This window comes from Cetorhinus maximus, chromosome 19 (assembly GCF_964194155.1).
Source record: "Cetorhinus maximus chromosome 19, sCetMax3.hap1.1, whole genome shotgun sequence".
NCBI lineage: Eukaryota > Metazoa > Chordata > Chondrichthyes > Lamniformes > Cetorhinidae > Cetorhinus > Cetorhinus maximus.
The window spans coordinates 88770251-88795852 of NC_135897.1; the positions used below are offsets into that span (position 1 = coordinate 88770251).

General features: G+C 40.3%; 1 protein-coding gene across 2 annotated transcripts in view; it reads right to left on the reverse strand.

The window, feature by feature from the left end:
• Positions 1–2023: 2023 nt before the first annotated feature.
• LOC144694016 (ski-like protein) overlaps positions 2024–25602 on the reverse strand; it is a 77944-nt gene continuing 54365 nt past the window's right edge. For both annotated transcript variants that reach the window (XM_078564340.1, XM_078564339.1), the window contains exons 5-7: positions 21617–21882; positions 12871–13098; positions 2024–10189 (exon numbers count right to left, since the gene is read on the reverse strand). In XM_078564340.1, the coding sequence (XP_078420466.1) occupies positions 10007–10189; positions 12871–13098; positions 21617–21882 (677 nt within the window). In that variant the 3' untranslated portion in view covers positions 2024–10006. The remainder of the gene's footprint in view (positions 10190–12870; positions 13099–21616; positions 21883–25602) is intronic.

The following is a 25602-nucleotide window of genomic DNA, read 5'->3' on the forward strand; positions in this document are numbered from 1 at the left end:
ACTTCCATCTTGTGGGTCCTCTGGTTTTCCAGTGCTGGACAGCCTCTCATTGACTGTCCAGACACAGAACTCCACCCACTGTCCATAATTGGACAAGGCTCCCAGAGGAGGCCACTTTATTGTCTCCTCCATACCTCCCTCTGGGTCCCGCCACTGGCATTTGTGGGTTTCCCATGAACGTTTCATCTTAACGGCAGAATTGGGCTCCGGAAACGAATATTCAATCCAAGAGGTCTAGACGGGGGGTCATATCTCAGGATAAGGGGATGGATATTTATGACAGATGAGGAGAAATTTCTTCACTCAAGAGGGTTGAGAAACTTTGAAATCCTCTACCCAAGGTGGCTATGGATGCTCAATCAATGTTCAAAACTGAGATTAATAGATCCTTGCATACTAAGGCGATCAAGGAATTAAGAGAGATAAAGTGAGTAAGTGAAGTTGAAGTAGAAGTTCAGCCATGATCTTATTCAATGGCACAGCAGGCTAAAGGGATTTATGGCATACTCTTATGTTCTGTATCCTCCAGCTCTACAACCAGCCATGATCACTGCTTTCTTCTAATTCTAGCCTCTTGCACTTCCCCAATTTTCACTCCACCATTTGCAGCTATGCCCAAAAGCCTGAATTCCATCCCTAAATCTCTGCGCCTCTCTATCCACCTTAAAGAAATTCCTTAATACCTCTTTGACCACACTTTTGGTTATCTGCCCTAATATCTCCTTATATAGCTTTGTGTCATACTTTGACTGATAGCCCTCCTGTGATGCACCTTGGGATGCTTCACATTAAAGGTGCTATATAAATGTAAGTTTTGTCATAGTACAAGTATCACAAAATTTGACAATCTCACTCAGAAGCCTTTGCAGTTTAGAAAGCAGAATAAAAATTCACACCAATTATAGAACTTGGTCATTAGATGTAATCTGCAGCAAGATTTGTACTAACTGTGATCCAAAGGTGCTGCACATTCCTACTGACCAGAAAATGGTAAAGGCTCAACTGCTCAATAAGGTTATCACAACGTCAATGATCATCATACACATCGAAAATAATGTCATCATTGACTCGAGGGTAAGAAAATACACACATTCACATACATTTCATTGTCCATGATCAAATATATTTGTAACGCCTAATTGTTTGTGACAGTTGGCTATATTGATTTTATGTGAGGTAACATTAAATTACTTCTGTTAATAAAAGATAAATTATAACTTTATGTTGATAATTGGAAGAGGTTTTACCATATTTAGTACAACTCTATATAATCGATATAGAAAACAAACTATGTAGAAAATTACTACAAAGTTGAAAAGGCACCTCACTTCTATTGTGATTTTCTGCTCAAAAATATGTGGTTGCAATCCCATTATTCTGTGTGAAGTTCATCCTGAAATAAAAACATAGTCTTTCCAAATTCTACTGCATTCTTCCTACATTGGTGCATTGGAACGTAGGAAATAAGAGTCGGCCATTCAAATATATCATAGCTAATCTTCTATCTCAATGCCATTTTCCCCCGCACTCTCTCCTTATCCCTTGACGTCTTAATCTAGAAATCTAGCGATGGCTGTCTTGAACATACACAATGGCTGAGCCTCCACAGCCCTCCGAGGTAGAATTACAAAGATTCACCACCCTGAAAGAATTCCTCCTCATCTCAGTCTTGAATGGCTTACCCATTGTTCTGAGACTGTGCCCCCTGGTTCTAGACCAGCATCATCCACAACCACCCCACCCCCACCCATCAGCCAGTGGAAATATTCTTCCTGCATCTACTTTGTCAAGTATATCCTTCCTTAGGTAAGGAGACCAAAACTGTACACAATACACCAGGTGCGGTCTCACCAAGGCTCTATACAATTGCAGCAAGATATCTTTACTCCTGTATTCAAATCTTCCTGCAATAGAGGCCAACATACCAGTTGCCTTCCTAATTGCTTGTTGCACCTGCATGTCAGTTTTCAGTGACTCAGGAACTTTAGAATTTAGCATTTTAGAACAAAACACAGAAATTAACTACTATAGTTATTCAGCAACTTTTAATCATTGTGCTTCAGACTGACTGTTCATGCAGTTTTGTCTGAAATTGTTTTGGTTTCAGATGACTTTTTTTGATCATGGTTTAAATATGGAATCTTACAAAGGTGAACAATGTACAAAAAATGTAAACTATCGGTTACATGCACAGCTTCAATCATCACCATTTTGGTTCAGTATGCTGCTTAAACAAGATTCTGGAAAATAAATACAACAGACATTTTACATTACAATAACTAGGTACTGTACATCTGTAAATATTTTATGTTTACCACTTTGCAATTATGTTAACGAGACAGTAGAAAATCTGCATTGATTTCATGAGGTAAATACTGGAAAAATGTCCATGTAATAATGCATTGCAGGCAATCACAAGGTTACTTCTTTAACAGGAAGCCTCTTTGGGTTAAGGTGTTGGTAACACACACCTTCCATTACTACTTGATAATAGCAAAGAGTGGTCAACATGTATCAACAAAGTTTGTTGGTTTATTTATCTCAACCCTTTGAGTACCAAATACCTTTTTTCAGCTTCCCAGGTACATATAGTCAAAATTTACTTCTGTACAATCTGATATAAGGAAGTACCTAATAAAAGCAAAGATTTACCTAGTTCCAAATCTGTTCCTGACTTTGCCTGTATTGATATAACCATTCCCATTATATACAATTTTAGATATAAGCAACATTGTGACATATTGCAATTAACAATTTTTACTGTACACATCATCTGTTATAGTATCTGTAGAAAGTGTAAATTTCAAAAGTGGATTATAAAATACAATCACTGGAATCTAAACATAGAATTGCTCTTTATTTCACAGTACTGTATTTTCTAAACTGTCGGTACATTTTTTTGTTGCAGGAACATCACTGCAGCTTTCAAAGGTTTAAATGGGTGAGAGGAAACACCTCTTTCAGTTAAGAAGTGCGTAAATGGAAGCATTATCTCATTGTGTCAATACTGCATCGTGTACGGATTCACCTTTGTTCATAATGTGTACGTTGACTGCTCCTAGCTGTGTGGTTCAAATCCAGTGGTCCTTGGATAACATACACAATGGCTGGGATGTCACTGGCCAAACACTGCAGATGCATTACCTGACCCCAGTCAACAGCTCTGACGCAAACAGGACCCTCCCCACAACTCTCTCCTCCCACCCCCGGAAATTAAATGTTTAAAGGCAAAATGCAAACAAATTTTAGATCACTGTATTACTAAGCTTAATATCAAAATTTCTCAAGGAAAGCGTACTCATTCCTACTTTTCATACAGCACTGTTATTTGCACTTCAACGTAGAGCTATGACAAAACAGTTAATGAAATTGGTTCATCTCCAGTCAGGGTTCAGTTAAATCCAGGCACTCTGAATTTACTGTAACTGTTTAAAAGCAAATTTTAAAATGATGATTTAAAATTGCACTAGATGCACGCCAGTGTAGTTTACAAAATATCTAGAGCTTTCATGCATTACAATTGTCCTTACCTCAACTCCCATGTGCAAGCAAAGATAATCTGGACGACGCTGCATTGAATAACAAGCTCCAAGTTAATTGTTTTTTATATAATGTGTCTTTTTTTTCTGCTGTTAAATTCACAACTTATGTCACATTAAAAGCTTTCCATTACAACTTCCTGCTGTCAATTTTGCTGTGCACATTTCTATCCTGTGGAAGCTGAAATGGTTTCCTGGGATATTTACTAAGCACATACATATTCAAATGGAACCTCTCTTCAAAGCTGAGGAAGAAAATCTCCTAGTATGCCATAGGCCTGGCTAAATGTTTATGTCATAGTATTTTTATTACTTAGCAATATTAAGATTCAGACTAAATCCAAATGTCCAGTGAATGCTTGGCTTTCCAATTAGATAACACTGAGAGATCAAAGGAGAGCCAATTATGATGTAAAATAGTGGAGCACTGATAGCTACCACTAAATGCCAAAAACAATCTACAAATATACACTTCTGAAGATACTAATGACGGCCAGAAGGAAAACTACTGCAATAACCAATGAGATTCCTCCAGCATTAGAGGCTTGAAAATGAGCACATGAATGATCTCCTAGTTTCAATATCTGACATCTAACTTTATGCCTGGGACTGAGTGTATATTGTATCTTTTTGGCAGAATTATGTCTAGAGTTATAAGTGCACCCAGTGCGAATTTAAACTCCTGCCTGCTGGAGAGAGTCTCACACCTCCATTTGCTGCTTTTATAGTCTCCTGAATTATACGGCCTCTTCCTCATGAATGTTCTCCCAGAAACAATCACTGCAAACATGGAAATATAACTGCTTTTTAGGTACATTAATAATAGCCACTGCTGGAAACAGATGTGCAGGTTTCAATCTTGTTCTATATTGGGAACACTGCACCAGGCTCTGCTCAGCTCACCACATGCGAACCAGGCTATCACAGGAGTATTGGTTCTACTTATTGCCTAATAAAAAGTGAAAAGGGCATTAAACCAACCCAAAGCAAGACAACTGTGAGAAATTGAGTCCCAACTGTATTTAACTAGCAAAACAAAAGCAAATGCTGCTAAATTGAAACAAAAAGATGTAGAAGCAAGAAATACAAAGCTGGCTAAACACCTTGGATCTATGTGTAAGCAGTGACATTTTACCAGCTCTAATGACAATTTTAAAAGGAATTTTACCAGTCAATTTTTCCATTAAATTTGAATAAACTACATATTGTTCTTTCACAGTGCTCCCAATTTATAAGGCAAATGCACAGTTAATGGGAACATAGAAAGCAAAAACTCAGATTATGGATTTCAGCTGTTACAGTTGGGTTTGTAGAATTTCAGAGGAGTTTTTGTTTCTGAATCGAACACAGCTAACCACTTCAAGAAATAGTGCTGAAGAATTAGAGATTTTTTTTCTTTCCTAACCGACTGAGTTATCAATTTGCCAACAAAATAATATCTCATTCATAAAGAATTGTTCGAGTTCACAGGAGTGTGATGAAGCTTAGTTCAAATTTCAGTCAAACAGTAGTGTAGCATCACAAAGCAAGGTCACGGAAAGTCCAGATGATAGGTTCTCACACTTAGCTCCAGTATAATTGAAATGTTCACAAGATTTAAAGCTATACAAGTTGAAGAATATACAGAATTAATTGTCATCCATTTTCTCTATGAGCTATATTTCAAACATTATCATCTCCAGAATTTTATATACAGCTGAATACCCTTAGACAGAAGTGTGATTTACCGGTTCAAATTTGGTAACAAAACAAAAATGAAAAAGTACTGACACACGTGAAAGAAAAGAATGTTGGACAAATAATGCCAAAAGAGCAAAGGAATCAACAGGTTAGCTGAATTATCAGGACCTCACGTGTAGTATCAAAAGGAGCAAAGTCAAAAAATTTCAAAACCCGCCTGAACATGAAAGAGCTTTAAATGCATTCACATATAATTCTAAGTAAATTGCAGTTAACATTGACCTTCCAAGCATGCAATGTGATTAACAACAGGGTAAGTTTGACTACAGCAGCCAGTGCAATGCAAAGATGAACCCAAAATTCACTGTCAGAATAGTAATTGTTATCATGAATATAATGACCTGTTGTTCATCCAACAAATGAATCTACGTCATCCCAAAGTTTGATATTAAATTCTACTGTCAAACGAACCCAAGGCTATTACTTCAAATTAAGCCAGGAAAAACAAAAATCGTAAAACATCAATGCAATTTGTCAAAAGGTAAATTAATACAGATATTAGAAGGATTTCTTAACTCAAAGCAAAAAGTGATAAAATGTGAGGAATATTCTGCCAGGTCAATAGCACAGACAAAGCATGAAGGAGGTTCAGAATGCAGCTAAATGTTTAAGTGGGCACATTAGGCCACTAGAGAAGTGAGTTTTCCTCCTCCTCATCTCCTCTCATCAGAAAATGGATTTCCACACAAGGTGTAGCATAGGGGATGACCATCCTAAATCAAAAATATTCTTTTGGTTAACTATTTATCAATGTATCAACAGTGTAAGATGTAGGCAAGCATTACCACTTCAGCACCACGTGCAACTGCAGGATTGCTGGATTCTGATCAGGTATAGAAAAAAAAACTATTATAGTGCACCAACTCTCCTCAAAGCTCTCATCTCTAAATAGGCTACGCCCTAATTCCATTAACTTGACATTAATCACTGATGCCCAAAGCCAGACAAGTTGCCTGGACTGTATTTTGACAGTGGCAAATATTAAGAACGTGGCCATCAATTCAACAGAAACAATTCACTTTGTGTTAAGCCGGCAGCAGCAACCTTTATGCTTCCTCTAATTATTTCCAGAAGGTTTATTCTATTGAAGGGCATACAACAGTACCTCTTCCCTGCTTCAATCAAGTTGTTTGATCTGTCCTAAATTGGAATAAAAGCAAATGCACTTTTCTGCTCCAAAAGTGCAAATATACAAAATATAATGTCTGCTTAACCAGGTCAGCTCAGCATTTGCAAAATGGACAGGAAAATTATTTTTTAAAGAATTAATTTCAAATGCTACAAAAATATGATTATATTTTCATTAAATTGCTGAGGTACCAAGTCCATTTACCTAGCATTTTATATGTAGAAGCTCACAATTGTCAGCATAACTCGTTTTCTGAGGGGCCACATTTTCAGTGCATATTGGGCGCAGCCAAATATTAAATTCATTCTTTATAAATGTGTTTACAAGTTTATTACATCTGGCACAGAGCAGTCTCCCAAGCTGCTAGCAACTGATAAAACAAGTCACTGAGCAGACAATTAGTGTTCAATTACTACATACATTCAAATAGTCAGAAACACAGTTTTTCCAGCATGGCTATTTTAAAACAGGAATCCAGAGAAGAATGAGGAAATTAATTTATCATGCCTGTTGAAAATCTGTTGACGCAAAACCCTCAGTGTTTACAGGGGACATGTAAATTGCAAAAATGGAGATTTCCAACTTTCCAAAAGAAAACTGCTCTTGACTAAGCTGAAGACACTCGAGATTCCACAAACAGTCCAGCTCTTTTGGATTTTGCAGTGGTGTGAATTACTGATGACAAGACACAAGTGGCTAAAACAAACTAACGCTGGTTATGCAACAAAACGCTATAAAGGTAGGAAATCATACTGTTAAGTAGCTTCAATTTTCTCAGATGATCTGATGTCATTGCCTGTTCTGTAGATACTAGTAACACATCTTCAATACCCCTCTTAACTTCTGACACTTGTGTAATGAGTGCCAGTAAGATATTCAATCATGAAGGTTTTGCAGTGAAGTTTGATTCTGTTCTCTTTCACTCACCATGACCCCATTTCTCAAGAAGGGAGAATTCAGAGTGATCGGGAGTTAGAACCATGACCATATTAATCTGACCCTAATCAAAAGAGACTAATGCCAATTGTAGCACTCCTATGTTGTCCCAACTGGAGTATCTCAAGGTAGAGTCCAAGAATCAAACCCCACATTCTTGGTCTACGGTTACTCCCTTTGTTTTAAATTCAATGCTGTAGACTTCCACTGTAAGCAACAAAAAGTATTTTGTTTCATACAGGGAAAAATTAGATTAAATAAACCAAAATCCACACCATCCATTATATAATATCTATGATTTTTTAACAGTTTTCCTGGCATAATTTAATAGAAATCATGTAAAATGGAAATCTTTGGCAGTGAATATGAGTAAAATTATAGTCTCCCATGCAACTTGCTCGATTGAAGTCACTGCAAAAGCAAAGGATCCTGAAGTTGTGGTATGCAATTTGAACTTCAGGATTAACTTTTAAGACTACTAGCTAATTTTGAGAGTTGATTTATGAACTATGAACAAAGTTTGTTCATGCCTAATACTTTGTTTATTGTACTATTTTATTAATCTAATCTTCCTTGTCTGTTTTTAAAGTCCACATCACTTTCCAGATTTGAGTAAGTCCTTAGCCACAAGTAAGTTACAATCGCAAATGTAATAGCCACTAGCATGTTTACTAATAGTGTTAACTTTAAATGCCGAAGTTGGGATCTCAACGTACAAAAGACCAAGTTTATAACGGTGAAGAAACTGTGAAGTACAGTTATGTAAACATCTGCCAGGAAATGTTAATTTTCAGTTCCCCATCATGCGCTTCTGTACAAACAATAACATGTAGAGAAGCCAGGAATAAACAAAATATAAAATACTGGAACAAGATATTAGGTCAACTAGTTCAAATATCAGCCCTTTGATAGCACCAGTGTTAAGGTTAATACTACCAAACTTATAGATATTGTATCTGGTGTGGGAGGACAGATAGGGAATGTTGAGGAAAGGGCTAACATAAAATTTTAACAAAATTGTAAATTCTGAACAGGAATTGAAACAATAATCTGGTTGCTTATTTTGCCAACAGGATTGGTACTGTATGATGCAATACACCCATAGTAATTTCACACAAATACTGGGTCTGAATAGTGGCAGCATTAAATTTATGTAACTATAGCAGCTGAAAGGTCAGGAAAAGAGGTAGATGTGTAACCTCACAAATGGAAATCAAAAGGTCTCCGTACACAAGTTCATAGTATTTGCGTGTTAAATATATACAAGCACGCAAGTTACATCTGCAGTGAAAAGCCAGTGAACCAAAAGATTCTGCATCCATATTAAAACCTATACAGTTGAGTATTTTAGTTCCCATTAGTATATTTATTCCATATGTTTCTTTCAGAGCCATCTCATATTTTAGGGAACTGATCAATCTTTTGTTATAGAACCATATAAAATCTATTAAAATGGGTTGTTACAGATGTCACATTCCCATTTGCTGCACAGACCAGGGAGGTCTCAGATTCGGTACTGAATCGATTCGGTGTTGGCGAATCTCAACTGAGATGACAGCAGGGGGCACTAAAATTAGTCCTAGCTCCCCAGACTTGGAGGCCTGAAAGCTGTCATGGTTTCACCCCTGATCACTGTCCAGTGGCTCCAACTGGAAGAGGATGTGCTTAGACATTGAGTGAAGATACAATCAGGCTCAAGAATGAATGCTTTAAAAGCCTGCTGGTACTCATTAGCAATGCTCACATCTTTCAATTGGCAAATTCCCAAAAGGAAAACTGTGCCAATGGGAATGCTCCCCAGCAAGGAATCAATGCCTCCAGAAAGAAAGTGGCAAAAAAATTAGAAAATGTATTAAATGCTATTATATAATTAATCAACATTTGGAGGAAACTACATTAAACTGTGACCATTCCTGTTATATACTGTATGTTTACAGAACTGATCTGACCAGAAGTGGCAATTTAGGCATCACATGTCTGCCTTTTGAAAAGAAAAAGCGAAATCCTTCTTACTAGGGGCTTTTTTAGTTTTTACATTAACAAATCACATCCTACTGGACTTTTCAAAATCTAAAGCCCTGGCCTGTCCTGTACATTAGAACTATTAGCTCAGAGGAGATGAGGGGTAGGAGCACCAATAAGAATACATGCAAATCCAGACAATAGATTTGAGGTTTTTTGAATTATCAAATGACAACAAATTACAAAACAAGCTTCCTGCATATCTATGCAATTTATAAAGTGAGCAGGATTCTGCAATAAACAAAAGGACTGAGACCAATGCTGCTGATGCTTTTAACAAAAGCCATTTACAAAGACATTAAGAGGACAGAAAACAGATTATGAAGTTTGACTGGCTCTGCATGCATATAAATTTTCAAAATTTATGAAATAACATTTTTCCCATGCTATGCCATTTTGCTTTGTATCGAATGTGTGCATCATATATACAAAACTCAAATGAGTTTAAACCAGAGTTTCAACTTTTTGCTCGAAACTAGATTAGTTAAAATTAACTCCAGTATCTCCAACTCAGCTGTAATTCAGTTGCACAGATTTCTTGCAGCTGTAGGTTCTGAACTCATCAGTCTTCGTTTTTAAAGCAATTCTAAAAATTACTTCACTTCAAATTGCTGGTGCCTCAGAAAAGCTTTCGTTGCTATCAGTCTGCTATAGAGTTCACCTCAGTGCCAGCTTTATTTCCAGAGGTTTCTAAGATTTGAAGCTTCAGTTCTTTAACCATGGCTTCCAGTTTTTCTCGTGCTTCACGTTCACACCTCAGTTCTTCTTGAAGTTCTCGGCGATCTGCTTCTGCTCGGTCCAGCCTCTGTCTCAACTCTGATAACTGTACAACATAATGGAAGAAGGGGGATAAAAGCAAACTAAAGTTAAAACTGGACTCCCATCTGCATAGATCTATTTCAGCAGTTCATTTTGACTATTGCCTGAACAATATCCCAGTACGGTTTACAAAAATAAAATAAAAATCTGTCAGACGGCATGAACATCAAGTCTGGAATGATGCACAGCTTTTTGCAGCTCAACACCCAGCAACCCCCACCACAAACTGTGAATTTTTGTCATTGTTATGATCTCAGTGGAGTCCAGTAACTTTTAAGAATTTGAACTCCCAGTTATTAACTAAAAAAAAATACACCACAAGATTTCACGTTTTAAACAAAGTACTACTACATTAATACTACATTTCGTTAACTTATTCTTTAGGCCTGAAAATCTCAACAGGACACTTCCTGTTCTATTTTTATTTCCACCCAAGAGTTCCCCTACACTTCACAGGATCTGGAGGGTTCCTTCATTTCTCTAGGGTCAAAGCAAGGTCTGCCACAGTTCTCAGGAATTCATTTTGATTCTCCTCAGTGCTCCCATTATTCTCAGAGGTATGAGATTTCTTGGGGTCTACCCACTAGCATCTGGTACTCCTTTAGTAACTCTTGATTGTGGACACCCCAGCTCAAGCATGGGCCTCATTGTATTCTTGCTTAGCGACTCCAAATCAGAAAATACTCTTGGTTTCTGATAACCCTCTGCTACTGGTCCATGGCTTCTTTACAGCTCCTGACCCAGTCTTTAGCTGCCTGCCTCAAACCAGCTCCCAAGCTGACTGCCTGTCACTGTGAGAAATCACACAAATTCAAAACAAACAAAAACCTCCCTGCAATCTATCCCCACACCAACGTGGCATACGTGGGATGTCCCAGATAGAGATCTGAACTAAGCAACTTTACCTTCAAAACGTCCCCTTGATTCTGGGACTCACATGACTATCTTATATTTCCAATGGGGTAACTATAATCTCACCAGGCTCATTGGCTGCCTTATGAAGCTAAGATAGGGCTACGTGCTGCTTATTGTTTTCACACCTCTGACTCCAGTCCCTTTAAGTAAACATCTTTGGAATTGGAATTATCTTAGAAGTGTTTACCAGTTTCTCAAACCAGGTGCTTCCATTTATATTGCATTCAAAAATATTAAGTTCTCAAACTAAAAGTTATATTCCTAAAACATACCTTAACACTACTGATTCCATCTCTGTCCATTATTTTGGATAGAAATGGATAACTAAGCCTTTAAACCCCACAAATTATCATTGATTATCATTACTTACTTCTGCCCCTGAACCACTGGCTTCTTCCATTTGGCACAACAACCCATAAACATGTCTTAGCATTCCCTCCATAATTACAACTTGCCTAAAACTCTGCCATTAGGGTCTTGTCTTACACAAGCCTCTCCATTATCTAACTTCCCTGTCATTACTATCATTGCTGACTTTTGCCTGCGTCTTAATCCCCCTATGCATTCATTTCAAAATCCTTCTCCGTCAGTCCCTCTGAGAAATCAAAAGAAATGGCAGAGAAACAGACTGCACACATAAGCATACAGTCAAAAGCTGACCCTTCAACTGGTAGTGCCTTGACATTTCACTCCAGAGGCTTAATATATTGAGCGTTAATAAATGCTTTCACATGTCCACTCTGCTGACATTGCTGACTGGCTATCCAGCAATGTTTGTCAGAAACGCACAAAAATCTCGACACGGAAAGCGGACACTCGGCCTGAACATTTGCGTTTGTGCTTGCCCAACATGTGAGCAAATAGTCCACAACATATTTACCCACCCTGTTCCTATATCCCATTATTCTCTTATGCTGTTGCACTCATCAGATCAGACGGTTTTGTTTAAATTCCAAAAAGGCAAGTCGACTCTGCAAACAGAAAGAACATGTCTAGGCGTTGCACCTTTTCAATTAAACCAAAGGATGGGGATCAACTGTTCCCTGGTGCATCCCCTTTTGTGACACTTCAACCAGAGTCGACTTGCCTTTTTTTGAATTTAAATAAAAGTTTGGGGGATAACTGTTCCCTAATGCTTTCTCCATGGAAAAGCCTCGACCGGAATCCATGTGCTAATCAACTAATACGCTTTTCTCATGCAGTATAAATTGCTGTTTCCTTTGAAATTTGGTATTCTTGCATCTGTCCTGATGAGTGCAAGACAAATACCTTTGGCAGCATGTCTCTTTTACAACAATACTCAAGTTCTGTACTATCAAACAATTATTCTCTTTTCCTTCATCAGCTTATCCATTCTAACCTTGAATGTTGACATTGCAGCAAAACAATCAGAAATTCAGGTACACACTGTTCATGATTTTCAATCAATAAAATTAGTGGTTCCCACTTGTAGTGCAGAACAGGCTTATAAAATCACCCTATGCGCTACATACGACTTTGCCTTTTTATGTTGTAATGAGCAGTGTTATTTTAACTTGCACTGTTATGCTAGATCCAGAATGCATCTCAAATCTGAGAATTTGCGGCCAGTTTCTAGGTACAGTCAGGCCTGCATCAGCCTGTACAAATTTATAAATATCCCCCATAAAGTGTGTTATGCAAATATGTCATTTTCAGTTGCGAGTACTTCTGTATGCCTTAAGCTTAACTGTGAATTTATACGTTTTCTTTTTATTCCTATTGTAAGCAACATTTTCAGTAAATATGTACCTGTGCAGTGTACTCAGCCTCTTGGCTCCTTTCTGTTGTATGATCGCACAAACAACCCTGCTTCAACTGCTCCAATCGCCACTCTAACTCTGCCTGCTCATTGCAGGCTGCATTCATTCTCTGAACATGCTCAGACTGCAGGGAATCCAGCTCTTGCTGCAGCCCGAGCTTCTCCTCAGTCAGTTCTTTGAGTTTCATCCGCTTTGTGACTTGCAATAACTCTACCTCCTGAACAGAAAAGAAATGAAGACTTAAAATGCGGTCCTGATAAATTTAGTCACTTAGCACAGATGTAGAAAACCTAGACTACTAAGTTCCACCCTTTAAAGTGAATGCATGGAAAATTATGGGCTAGTGTACAAAGGAATGGAAAATCCTGACCATAAGTTCAGGCCAGTAAATCACAAAATATCATTGTGCATGAGATCAAAGCTATAATTTTATCAAGTAGGTTAAAAGTTATCACTGCTAAACACTGAGGGCATAATGCGTATTTGTAGTTACTTCATTTTAGAAAAATAGCTTCTTTAGATTTTTAATGAGACCTTCACCCACTGGACATGTATGCCAATGTCACCACAAAGGTAATATTGATGTTCGAATACACATTAACAGGCAAAGATCTCAAAGTTAACCGAAAGAAGTTAGCTTTAATGTTCAGAAAATTAGGGAAAATTTTGTTTCATGGATATATTTTTAAACATTATTAATCAACATATTCAAACGTTATGTTGCTGTTGATCATCTTCTGTTATGACATAAGTAGTTATGATACAAAATAACCAAGAACTCCAGGTGATGGAAAATGCCCATGCATTTTGGGGTTTTCAACAATGCAGAATACATCCAACATAATCTTTTCCTGGTGTCCGTTTGCAATCAGAGATTATCATCTAAGAATTATCCAAGCATAATGCTAAATTTCACTTTGGTCTAAGTCTCAATTTATAACTCTTAGGTATTTTTTATTCGCTATTGGATGTGGGCGCCACTGGCTAGGCCAGCATTTATTGCCCATCCCTAAGTGCCCTTGAGAAGATGGTGGTGAGCTGCCTTCTTGAACCGCTGCAGTCCAAGTGGTATAGGTGCACCCACCGTCCTGTTAGGGAGTTCCAGGATTTTGACCCATCGACAGTGAAGGAATGGCAATAGACTTCCAAGTTATGATGGTGAGTGGCTTGGAGGGGAACTTCCAGGTGGTGATGTTCCCATGTGTCTGCTGCCCTTGTCTTTCTAGATGATCATGGTTGTGGGTTTGGAAGGTGCTGTCTAAGGAGCCTTAGTGAGTTGCTGCAGTGCTTCTTGTAGATGGTACACATTGCTGCCACCGTGCGTCGGTGGTGGAGGGAATGAATGTTTGTGAATGGGGTGCCAATCACGCGGACTGCTTTGTCCTGGATGGCGTCGAGCTTCTTGAGCGCTGTTGGAGCTGCACTCATCCAGGCAAGTGGAGAGCATTCCATCACACTCCTGACCTATGCCTTGTAGATGGTGGACAGTCTTTGGCAAGTCAGGAGGTGAGTTACTTGCCACAGGATTCTTAGACTTTGACCTGCTCTTGTAGCCACAGTATTTATATGGCTAGTCCAGTTCAGTTTCTGGTCAATGGTAACCCCCAAGATGTTGATAGTGGGGGAGTCAGTAATGGGAATACCACTGAACGTTAAAGGACAATAGTTAGATTCTCTCTTGTTGGAGATTGTCATTGCCTGGCACTTGTGTGGCATGAATGTTACTTGCCGCTTGTCAGCCCAAACCTGGATATCATTCAGGTCTTGCTGCATTTGGACACAGATTGCTTCAGTATCTGAAGAATCGCGAATGGTGCTGAACATTGTGCAACCATTAGCGAACATCCCCATTTCTGACCTTATGATGGAAGGAAGATCATTGATGAAGCAGCTGAAGATGGTTGGGCCTAGGACAATACCCTGAGGGAACTCCTTCAGTGATGTCCTAGAATTGAGATGATTGAGCTCCGATAAACACAACCATCTTTCTATGTGCTAGGTATGACTCCAACTAACGGAAAGTTTTCCCTGATTCCCATTGACTCCAGTTTTGCTTGGGCTCCCTGATGCCACATTCGATCAAATGCTGTCTTGATATCAAGGCCAGTCACTCTCGCCCCACCTCTGGAATTCAGCTCCTTTGTCAATGTTTGGACCAAGGCTGTAATGAGTTCAGGAGCTGAGTGATCTTGCCGAACCCAAACTGAGCATCAGTGAGCAGGTTGTTGATAAGCAAGTGCCTCTTGATAGCACTATTGGTGACCTTTTCCGCCACTTTTCTGATGATTGAGAGTAGACTGATGAGGTGGTAATTGGCTGGATTGAAATTGTCCTACTTTTTGTGTACAGGGCATAACTGGGCAAGTTTCCACATTGCTGGGTAGATGCCTGTCTTGTAGATGTACTGGAACAGCTCCTAGGCTAGGGGCTCAGCAAGTTCTGGAGCACAGTTCTTCAGTACTATTGCCAGAATATTGTCTGGGCCCATAGCTTTTGCAGTATCCAATGCCTTCTACCATTTATTTTTCTTTATTCATTCACAGGACGTGGGCTGCACTGGCTGGGCCAGCATTTATTGCCCATCCCTAGTTGCCCTTGAGAAAGTGGTGGTGAGCTGCCTTTTCCACTGAGTTAATTGTCCACCACCATTCACAACTGGGCATGGCAGGACTGCAAAACGTAGTTCCGATCCGTTGGTTATGGAATCGCTTAGCTTTGTCTATCACTTGCTACTTATGCAGTTTGGCATGCAAGTAGTCCGGTGCTTCACCAGGTTGACACCTCATTTTTAGGTATGCCTGGTGCTACTTCTGGCACGCCCTCCTGCACTCTTCATTGAACCAAGGTTGATCCCCTGGCTTGATGATAATGGTAGAGTGGGGGATATGCTGGGCCATGAGGTTACAGATTGTGTTCAAGTACAATTATGCTGCTGCTGATGGCCCACAGCGCCTCATGGATGCCCAGTCGAGTTGCTAGATCTGTTCGAAATCTATCCCATTTAGCACGGCGGTAGTGCCACACAATAAGATGGAGGGTATCCTCAATGTGAAGACGGGACTTCATCTCCACAAGGGCTGTGCACCGATACGGTCACGGACAGGTGCATCTACGGCAGGCAGGTTGGTGAGATGAGGTCACATACGTTTTTCCCTTGTTGGTTCCTTCACCATCTGCCACAGGCCCAGTTGGGCAGCTATGTCATTTAGGACTCAGCCAGCTCGATCTGTAGTGGTACTACCAAGCCACTCTTGCTGATGGACATTGAAGCCCCCTCTCAGAGTACATTCTGCACCCTTGCCACCCTCAGTGCTTCCTCCAAGTGGTGTTTAACATGGAGGACTAGTGATTCATCAGCTTGGGGGGATGGTACGTGGTAGTCAGCAGGAGGTTTCCTTGCCCATGTTTAACCTGATGCCATAAGACTTTTTTGGGGTCTGGAGTCGATGTTGAGGACTCCAGGGCAACTCCCTCCCAACTGTATACCACTGTGCCGCCACCTCTGCTGGGTCTCCCCTGCCAGTGGGACAGGACATACCCAGAGATGGTGATGGTGGTGTCTGGGACATTATCTTTAAGGTATGATTCTGAGAGTGTGGCTATATCAGGTTGTTGCTTGGCTAGTCTGTGAGACAGCTCTCCCAGTTTTGGCACAAGCTGCCAGATGTAAGTAAGGAGGACTTTGCAGGGTCGACAGGGTTAAGTTTGCCATTGCTGTTTCCGGTGCCTAGGTCGATGCCAGGTCGTCTGTCAGGTTTCATTCTTTACTGAATTACTTTTAGCAGTTTGATACAACTGAGTGGTTTGCTAGGCCATTTCAGAGGGCACTTAAGAGTCAACCACATTGCTGAAGTCACATGTAGGCCAGATCAGGTAAGGATGGCAGATTTCCTTCCTTAAAGGACATTAGTGAACCATGATGCAACAATCATGGTTTCATGGTCATCAATAGGCTTATAATTTCTGATATTTTACTGAATTCAAGTTCCACCATCTGCCATGGTGGGATTCGAGCCCGGGTCCCCAGAGCATTACCCTGGGTCTCTGGATTACTGACAATACCACTATGCCACTACCTGCCCTAACAATGAAAGAGCTCTTGTGCAAAAAAAATTACAAATAAAAGCATTTAATTTGAGGGATAAACATCAAGGCAACCTGCCTAGCTAAATTACAAACTAATTATTTAAAATTTTGGTTAGTGTTTGAATTTGCTGCTTTGTTCAATAGTGTAATGCAGAGGAATCAGTCCTTGAACTTGGGCATTTGGCATAGAAAGAAACAGATAGGAAATCCCAAAGCACTTTTAGCAAATTAAATACTTTTTGCATATTGTCACTGTAATGTAAGCAAACGCTACAGCCAATTTGCCCACAAACAGCAACAAGATAAATTACCAGGTAAACTATCTTAATATTGCTGGTTCAGGGATAAATGTTGGCTAGGCCACTAGGTGAATTGTCCTGCTCTTCTTCCATTAGTGGAATTTACGTCCACCTGAGAGGGCAAAAGGGACCTTGGTTTAACAACTCTTCTGAAAGGCAGCTCCTCCAACAGTGCAGCACTTGCTCAGTGTTGCAGTGACCTGTGTTTTTTTTCCTTCTTTATTCTACATGGGTGTCACTAGCAAAGCCAGCATTTGTTGCCCATCCCTAATTGGGCTTGAACTGAGTAGCTTGCCTGACCATTTCAGACAGCAGTTAACAGTCAACCACATTGCTGTGGATCTGGAGTCACATGTAGGCCAGACCAGGTAAGGGTGGCAGCTTTCCTTCCTTAAAGGGCAATAGTGAACCAGGTGGGCTTTTATGACCATCGATGATAGTTTCATGATAGTCACAATTACTGAGATTAGCTTTCAATCCCAGATTTTATTAATTGAATTTAAATTTCACCAGCTGCATGGCCCCAGAGCATTAGCCCAGACCTCTGGAATACTAGTCCAGTGACATTACTGCTACATTACTATCTCCTCCTAAAGAAGGGAGTTAGTCTATTATGTATTCAAATCTCTGGAATGGGGTTTGAATACATGTTCTTATCTCAAGAGGCAAAAGTTCTACCACTGAAGCTGGCATGAGAATATCTTTGTGCCTTTGTTATTTAATGGGCAAAAGAGTACAAAGAATAATTCGCCCCCCACCCCCACCCCCGACTTTCCCTTCCTTTTAGGATAGAATGAACTTTTTAATTTCAGTATTGTAACATTTACACTACCTTTGCAAAAAATGTTATGGTTTAAAGGAGAACTATAAATGCTGGAAACACACATTCCTGTCAATCAATATCTGGAAAGAGAAAAGTCAGGTTTACTTTTCAGATGTAGACTGATGAAAGATCAACACCAAAATATTACCCTGCCTTCTCTTTTTAAAAATGCAAATGGACCTGTTACATATTTCTAGTACTTCCAACTTTTCTTTCACAGCTTTGCCCAAAAGTCTATAAATAAACCTTTGTCTATAACATTCTCTCTAGGTCTCAATTATCCTCATTCTTTCTCTCAGTCCCTGCAATAAAGCATTATACAGCACACTGTGCCCTCCATCTCTTAAGATATGCTCAGGACCACAGATAGATCCAGACTTGGTACCCAAAGCTTCACAGAACTTTGGTTCCTTTTAAAAAAAAGCTAGATAAATATAATGGCCTGGATCTTACAGTGGTAAAGATGGAGAAACTCAGTGTTTGCCATCATTACACCACTGAAACTAACAGCAGCTTTTGGAGTCTATACATGCATTGAATAACAATGAAAATTCAGAAGTTGCTGCCAATGATTGTATGCTTCTCCAATAGGTTCAGGCTGAGGCAGCCCCAGGCTGCAATCAATGGGAAATAATTTCCACTCTTACACTGTAAAAACGCTTGCAAAATATTACCCCTTGTTGATTGAGGTGGAGTTGTGTTTTTGATGGTCTACAAACTTGATAATTACTGCTATACACTTTCACTGGCCCCTGAAAAGCTAATTTTATACTTGTGGAGCGTCAAACTTCTCAATTAAAAAAAACACTTATTTTTTAAAGTATGCTTATCTTTATATTATCTGATATCCTAATCCATTCATTTTCATTTATTTTACTATCTATGTATAAATGGAGGATCTTGTTAAGTGCTTTTAACTTCCTGGTTTACTGTGTAAGAATACTTCAATGTGACTGGCTGCTTACCTGCTTGCTGACATCACTGCTGCTGCAGGCCAAGACTTGGCACCAGATTTAAACTGCCATCTGGAAATTGGAAAACCATGCCACAGAGATTGCTTAATCTTTGTGGGCAGCTTTCTTCAAGGTCAGCAGCGAGTACCAATGCTTTGCCACTGACCCCAAAATCCAGCCAAAAAAATGAATGTGCAAGTAGTTAAATTTTGCAAAATAATTAAATCTGTAATACAGGGGTGATCGATGTTTTCCATTAATTTTTCAGTATTGCTGTATCTGATCATTTGCTAATTACTATATCGCATCTGAGACCAAATGGATCAATTAAAATAGTTGGGAGCATGAAATGGTCATCACTGTGTAGTAGAAATCCTTGTGACTACAATGTTGCTCCTTCAAATGGATTTTAAATATTACTTCTAATTGTATGAGAAGAAATAACTGACCCACCAAAAAAATCAATCACACAGAAGTTATTTTGCATTGCCTATACAGATTAATGCCGACAGTTTAGTGATATAATTTTTCCACTGCTGTTATGTGGTACATGGGGCTACCAGAGTTCAGCTGGGCAGCATCTCACGGGAGTCAGAAATTTGTAGGTTCAAGTTCCACTCCAGAAACTTGAGCACAAAAGGCTGGCAATCCAGTGCAGTACTGAGGGAGTGCTGCACTGCCAGATGAGATGTTAAACCAATGCCACATCTGCCTTCTCAGATGATCAAATGGCATGATTTCAAAGAACGGCGGCAAAGGCATACTCTCCCTAGTGTCCAAGCCAATAGTTACCCTTCAATCAATATCATTTAAATTATCATTAAATTAAGCATCAGTGAGCAGGTTACTGATAAGCAAAAGCCGCTTGATAGCACTATTGATGACCCCTTCCATCACTTTACTGACAATCAAGAATAGATTGATGGGGCGGTAATTGGCTGGGTTGGAATTGTCCTGCTTTTTGTGTACAGGACATACCTGGGCAACTTCCAATATTTCCAGGTAGATGCCAGTGCTGAGCTATACTGAAACAGCTTGGCTAGGGATGCAGCAAGTTCTGGAGCTCAATTTTTCAGTACTATTGCCAGAATATTGTCAGGGCCCATAACCTTTGCAGTATCCAGTGCCTTCAGCCGTTTCTTGATTTCACATGGAGTGAATTGAATTGGCTGGAGACTGGCATTTGTGATGCTGAGGGCCTCCAGAGGAGGCTGAGATGGATCACCCACTCAGCACTTCTGGTTTATCTTTTGCACTTATGTGCTGGACTCCCACATCATTGAGGATAGGGGTATTAGTGGAGCCTCCTCCTCCAGTGAGTTGTTTAATTGTCCACCACCATTCACAACTGGGTGTGGCAGAGCTTAGATCTGATCCGTTGGTTGTGGAATCGCATAACTGTGTCTATCTATTATTGCTTATGCTGTTTGGCATGCAAGTAGTCCTGTGTTGTAGCTTCACAAAGTTGACACCTCATTTTTAGGTTTGCCTAGTGCTGCTCCTGGCATGCCTGCCTGCATTCTTCATTGAGCCACTGGCTTGGTAGTAATGGAAGAGTAGGGATTACATTCTGCACCTTGCCACCCTCAGTGGTTCCTCCAAGTTGTGTTCAACATGGAGGAGTACTGATTCATCAGCTCAGGAGATTGGTACATGGTAATCAGCAGGCGGTTTCCTTGCCCATGTTTGACCTGATGCCATGAAACGTCATGGGGTCCAGAGTTGATGTTGAGGGCTCCCAGGGCAACTCCCTCCCACCACCACCTCTGCTGGGTCTCTCCTGCCGGTGGGGCAGGACATACCCAGGGATGGTGATGGGGGCGTCTGGGACATTAACTGTAAGGTATGCTTCTGAGAGTTGTTGCCTGACTGGTCCGTGAGTCAGCTCTCTCAGTTTTGGCACAAGCCCCCAGATGTTCGTAAGGAGGGCTTTGCAGGGTCAACAGGGCTGAGCTTGTCGTTGTCATTTCTGGTGCCTAGGTTGATGCTGGGTGGTCTGTCCGGTTTCATTCCTTATTGACTTGTTTTTAGTAGTTTGATACAACTGAGTGGTTTGCTAGGTTGACGTAAGAGTTAACCAAATTATTGTGGATCTGGAGTCACATGTAGACCGGACCAGATAAGGACGACAGATTTCCTTCCCTAAAGGACATTAGTGAACCAGGTGGGGGTTTTCCTTTACAACACATGGTTTCATAGTTATCATTAGACTTTTAATTGCAGATTTTTATTGAATTCAAATTCCACCATCTGCCGTGGTGGGATTCAAACCCGGGTGCCCAGAGACCAGGGTCTCTGGATTACTAGTCCAGTGACAATACCACTACGCCTCCCCATTCTTACAACATTGACCACACTACAGCCAACAAAGTGGTTTTGAAAAGGTTACTTTGGAATGTCCCTACCAGTAAACAGAAAAATACACAATCCCGTGGCAGAAAGTTATAGCTCAGGTTCAGCTAAAACCCAAAAGTACATGATTTTTTTCTTGTATAGTAACATTTGTAAGCAATACATCACTCCACTTGTGTAAAGCATTTTAAAAAAAATATATAGCCAGTATCGCTTCTTTACCATTTGTAGTTGCTTCTTCTGCTGAATTGTGGAATTCAGCTTCTCTTGTTGTTTACAGTACGTTTTCATGATTTGTTCCACTATTTTTTCATTCTCCTCTTCTGTACTCATCCCAATGCATAGAGGTGAATTTCCAGTCTCTCTGTCAGTATTAGTTGTGTTGCTGTTCAATTCCATGGCGATCCGCTGCTTATTTCTGTCACTGGCATGTTCCAATTTTATGTATTCTTCTACATGTTCAGCAGAAGACTCTGAGGCTCGATAACCTAATGAAGGAGATAAAGAAATCAAAATTTAATTTTTTCATCTAGCTGGTCTTAAGCACGTACTTATCAAGGAACTATATTTAAAGGACAATTTAGGAGGATCACAGAATTCATTACTTACAGTAACATATTAAAATATAAATTAAAACTCCAAGTTGCATACCCAAGATCTCGAGTAAGCAGTTTTCAAGGATAGTGATCATAAATTAAGTCACCATTAGAATAAACTGAAAATTTGGTACAGATTTAACATAATAAAAAGATTCAAATAATAATTTATGCCTCACAGCAGAAACAGAAGTAGGCCCTTCAGCCTGTTCGACCATTCAATTAGGTCAAGTCTGACCTCTACCCCGAATCTGACTTGGGAGTGAGTTTCCGAATGCCTCTTTCCTTTATGTGAAAAAGGTGCTTCCTAATTTCACTCCTAAATGGCTCAGCTCTAATTTTAAGATTATGCTCTCTTGTTCTAGATCATTCCTCCACTAGAGGAAAGAATTTTTAAGACCATAAGACCATAAGACATAGGAGCAGAAATTAGGCCATTCGACCCATTGAGTCTGCTCCGCCATTCAATCATGGCTGATAAGTTTCTCAACCCCATTCTCCCACCTTCTCCCCATAACCTTTGATCCCCTTACCAATCAAGAACCTATCTATCTCGGTCTTAAATACACTCAATAACCTGGCCTCCACAGCCTTCTGTGGCAATGAATTCCATAGATTCACCACTCTCTGGCTAAAGAAGTTTCTCCTCATCTCTGTTCTAAAAGGTCTTCCCTTTACTCTGAGGCTGTGCCCTCAGGTCCTAGTCTCTCCTACTAATGGAAACATCTTCCCCACGTCCACTCTATCCAGGCCTTTCAGTATTCTGTAAGTTTCAATCAGATCCCCCTTCATCCTTCTAAACTCCATCGAGTATAGACCCAGAGTCCTCAAACATTCCTCATATGTTAAGCCTTTCATTCCTGGGATCAGGATTCCTGGGATTTTTTTATCTATCTTACTGAATCCCTTAATCATTTTAAATACTTTAATTAGGTCACTTCTCAACCTTCTAAATTCAAAGGAATACAAACCAAGGTTATGCAACCTGTAGTCAATTTAATCCTTTAAGCCCTGGTATCATTCAGGTGAGCTGCTTTTTCAGGACTAATATTGCCCAAGGATTGTGCTGCAGGAGTTCCTCAGGTAGTGTCCAAAACCCAACCATCCTCAGCTGCTTCAATGACTTTTACCCATCATAAGATCAGCATTGGAGGGTGTTCGCTGATATTTGTGTGCAATGTTCAATGCCATTCGTATCTCCTCAGATAGAAACAGAGAAAAGAGGAGTAGGTCATTCGGCCCTTCTGGCCTGCTCCACTATTCAATATGATCATGGTTGAGACTCAATCTCAATGCCATATTCCTGTACTCTCCCCATACATCTTGACGCCTTTAGAGTCTAGAAATCTATTTCCTTCTTAAATATTGGCCTCCAAAGCCTTCTCTGGAGAATTCCACAGGTTCACCACCCTCTGAGTGAAGAGTTTCTCCTCATCTCAATCCCAAATGGGCCCAGTATCCTGAGACTGAAACCCCTTGTTCTAGATCCCCCAGCCAGAAGAAACATCATCTCTGCATCCAGTCTGTCCAGCCCTATCAGAATTTTAAAATTTCAATGAGATCCCTTCTCATTCTTCTAAACCCCAGTGAATACAGGCCCGGTCGACCCAATCTCTCCTCATAAGACAATCCTGCAATGAAGCAGTTCATGCCTGCATGCAAAAAGACTTGGGCATCATTCAAGCTTGACTGATGTGGCGCAAATGTTACTTGCAACTTAAGTGCCTGGCAATGACCATCTCCAACAAGAGTGAATATAACCATCGTCCCCTGATGTTCAGAGGTATTACAAATGCTGAATACCAGCCAACAACATCCTGGGGTTACCACTGATCAGAAACTTTACAGGATTAGTCTTGTATATTTTGTGGCTACAAGGGCAGGTTATAGGCCAGGAATTCTGCTGCAAGTAACTCACCGCCTGACTCTCCACCATCTACATGGTATAATTCAGGAATGCGATGGTATATTCTACACTTGCCAGGATGAATGCAGTGCCAACAACACAAGAAGCTCGACACCATTCAGGATAAAGCAGCCAACTTGATCAACACTCCAACCAACACCTTAAGCACTCACTCCTTCCACCAACAACGCACAGTAGCAGCAGTGTGAAACATTTACAAGATGCACTGCAGCAACTTGCCAAGGCTCTTTCATTAGCATCTTCCAAACCCAGGACCTTTACCACCTAGAAAAACAAGGGCGGCAGATGCAAAAGAACACCTCTGCCTGCAAGTTCTACTCCCAAGTCACACATCATTCTGACTTGGATCTGTATTGCCGTTCCTTCAGTGTCACTGAGTCAAAATTCTGGAACACCCTCCATATCAGCAGTGTGGGTGTACCTATCCCACATGGACTGCAGCTGTTCAAGACAGCAGCTCACCACCACCTTCTCAAGGGCAAAAAGGGATGCATAATAAATGCTGACTTTGCCATCAATGCTCACATCCCATGATTGAATAAAAGAAAATCTTTCCCAAGGTTCAGAGCCCAACACTGAATGCCAGTACTCCAGTTGGGCTCTGACCAAGTTTCCGCACAGGTGAAGAATCACTTCTTCACTTTCAAATTCCAACCACCCTGAGCTGGGGCCAACATTCTATTAGCCCTTTCACACCTTTGCACTAGATTTCAGTGACTTAGATGTATGGACACCTAAATCCCTTTGCCCCCTCCAGAGTCAAGTCACCCTCAATTAAGAAAATATCCTGGTTTGTCTTTCCAAGATCCAACTGGACGATTTCACATTTCCCTGCATTGAACTCCACCTTACACAGTTCTGTGCAACCACTCTGTAACTTCCTCCTCTTGTCTATAAAACTTCTGTGCCTACCAACCTAGGGCGGGATCTTCCGGTCCCGCCGCAAGTCAATGGGCTTCCGGCTGGGGCGCCGCTTCACCAATGGTGGATCCCGCTCTCAACGGGGCCAGAAAATCCCGGCCCTAGTGTCACAAGCTTGCATGTATAGCTCTCTGTTTCTTCATTCAAGTTAATATATATGGCATAAAGCTAAGGCCCCAGAACAGATCTCTGGGGAACACCACTTATCACACCCTGGGAACCAGAGAATAAAACCTTTATTCCTAATCTCTTGCCTGCCAAATAATTACCAAAAGTTTACCTCTAATTACATACCCGCTAGTTTTTGAAAATAATGTTCTATGCCGAACTTCCTGTGTTGTATTTGGTCTATGATTATATTGTGGAAAGTATTGAATGCCAAAACTCCTTTGAAATCCATTTTTATTCTTTTTAAATAGTCAAAGGAGGAAAACAAGTTTATGTCCATATTTCTTTTTCTTTATTATTTCATGGGGTGTGGGCATCGCTGGCAAGGCCAGCATTTGTTGCCCATCCCTAACTGCCCTTGGACTGAGTGGGCAGTTAAGAGTCAACCACATTGCTGTGGGTCTGGAGTCACACGTAGGTCAGCCCAGGTAAGGATGGCAGATTTCATTGCCTAAAGGACATCAGTGAACCAGATGGGTTTTTATGACAGTTGATGATAGTTGTCATGGTCACCATTACTGAGACTAGCTTTTTTTATATTCCAGATTTTCTAAGTTGAATTTAAATTCTACCAGCTGCCATGGTGGGATTTGAAT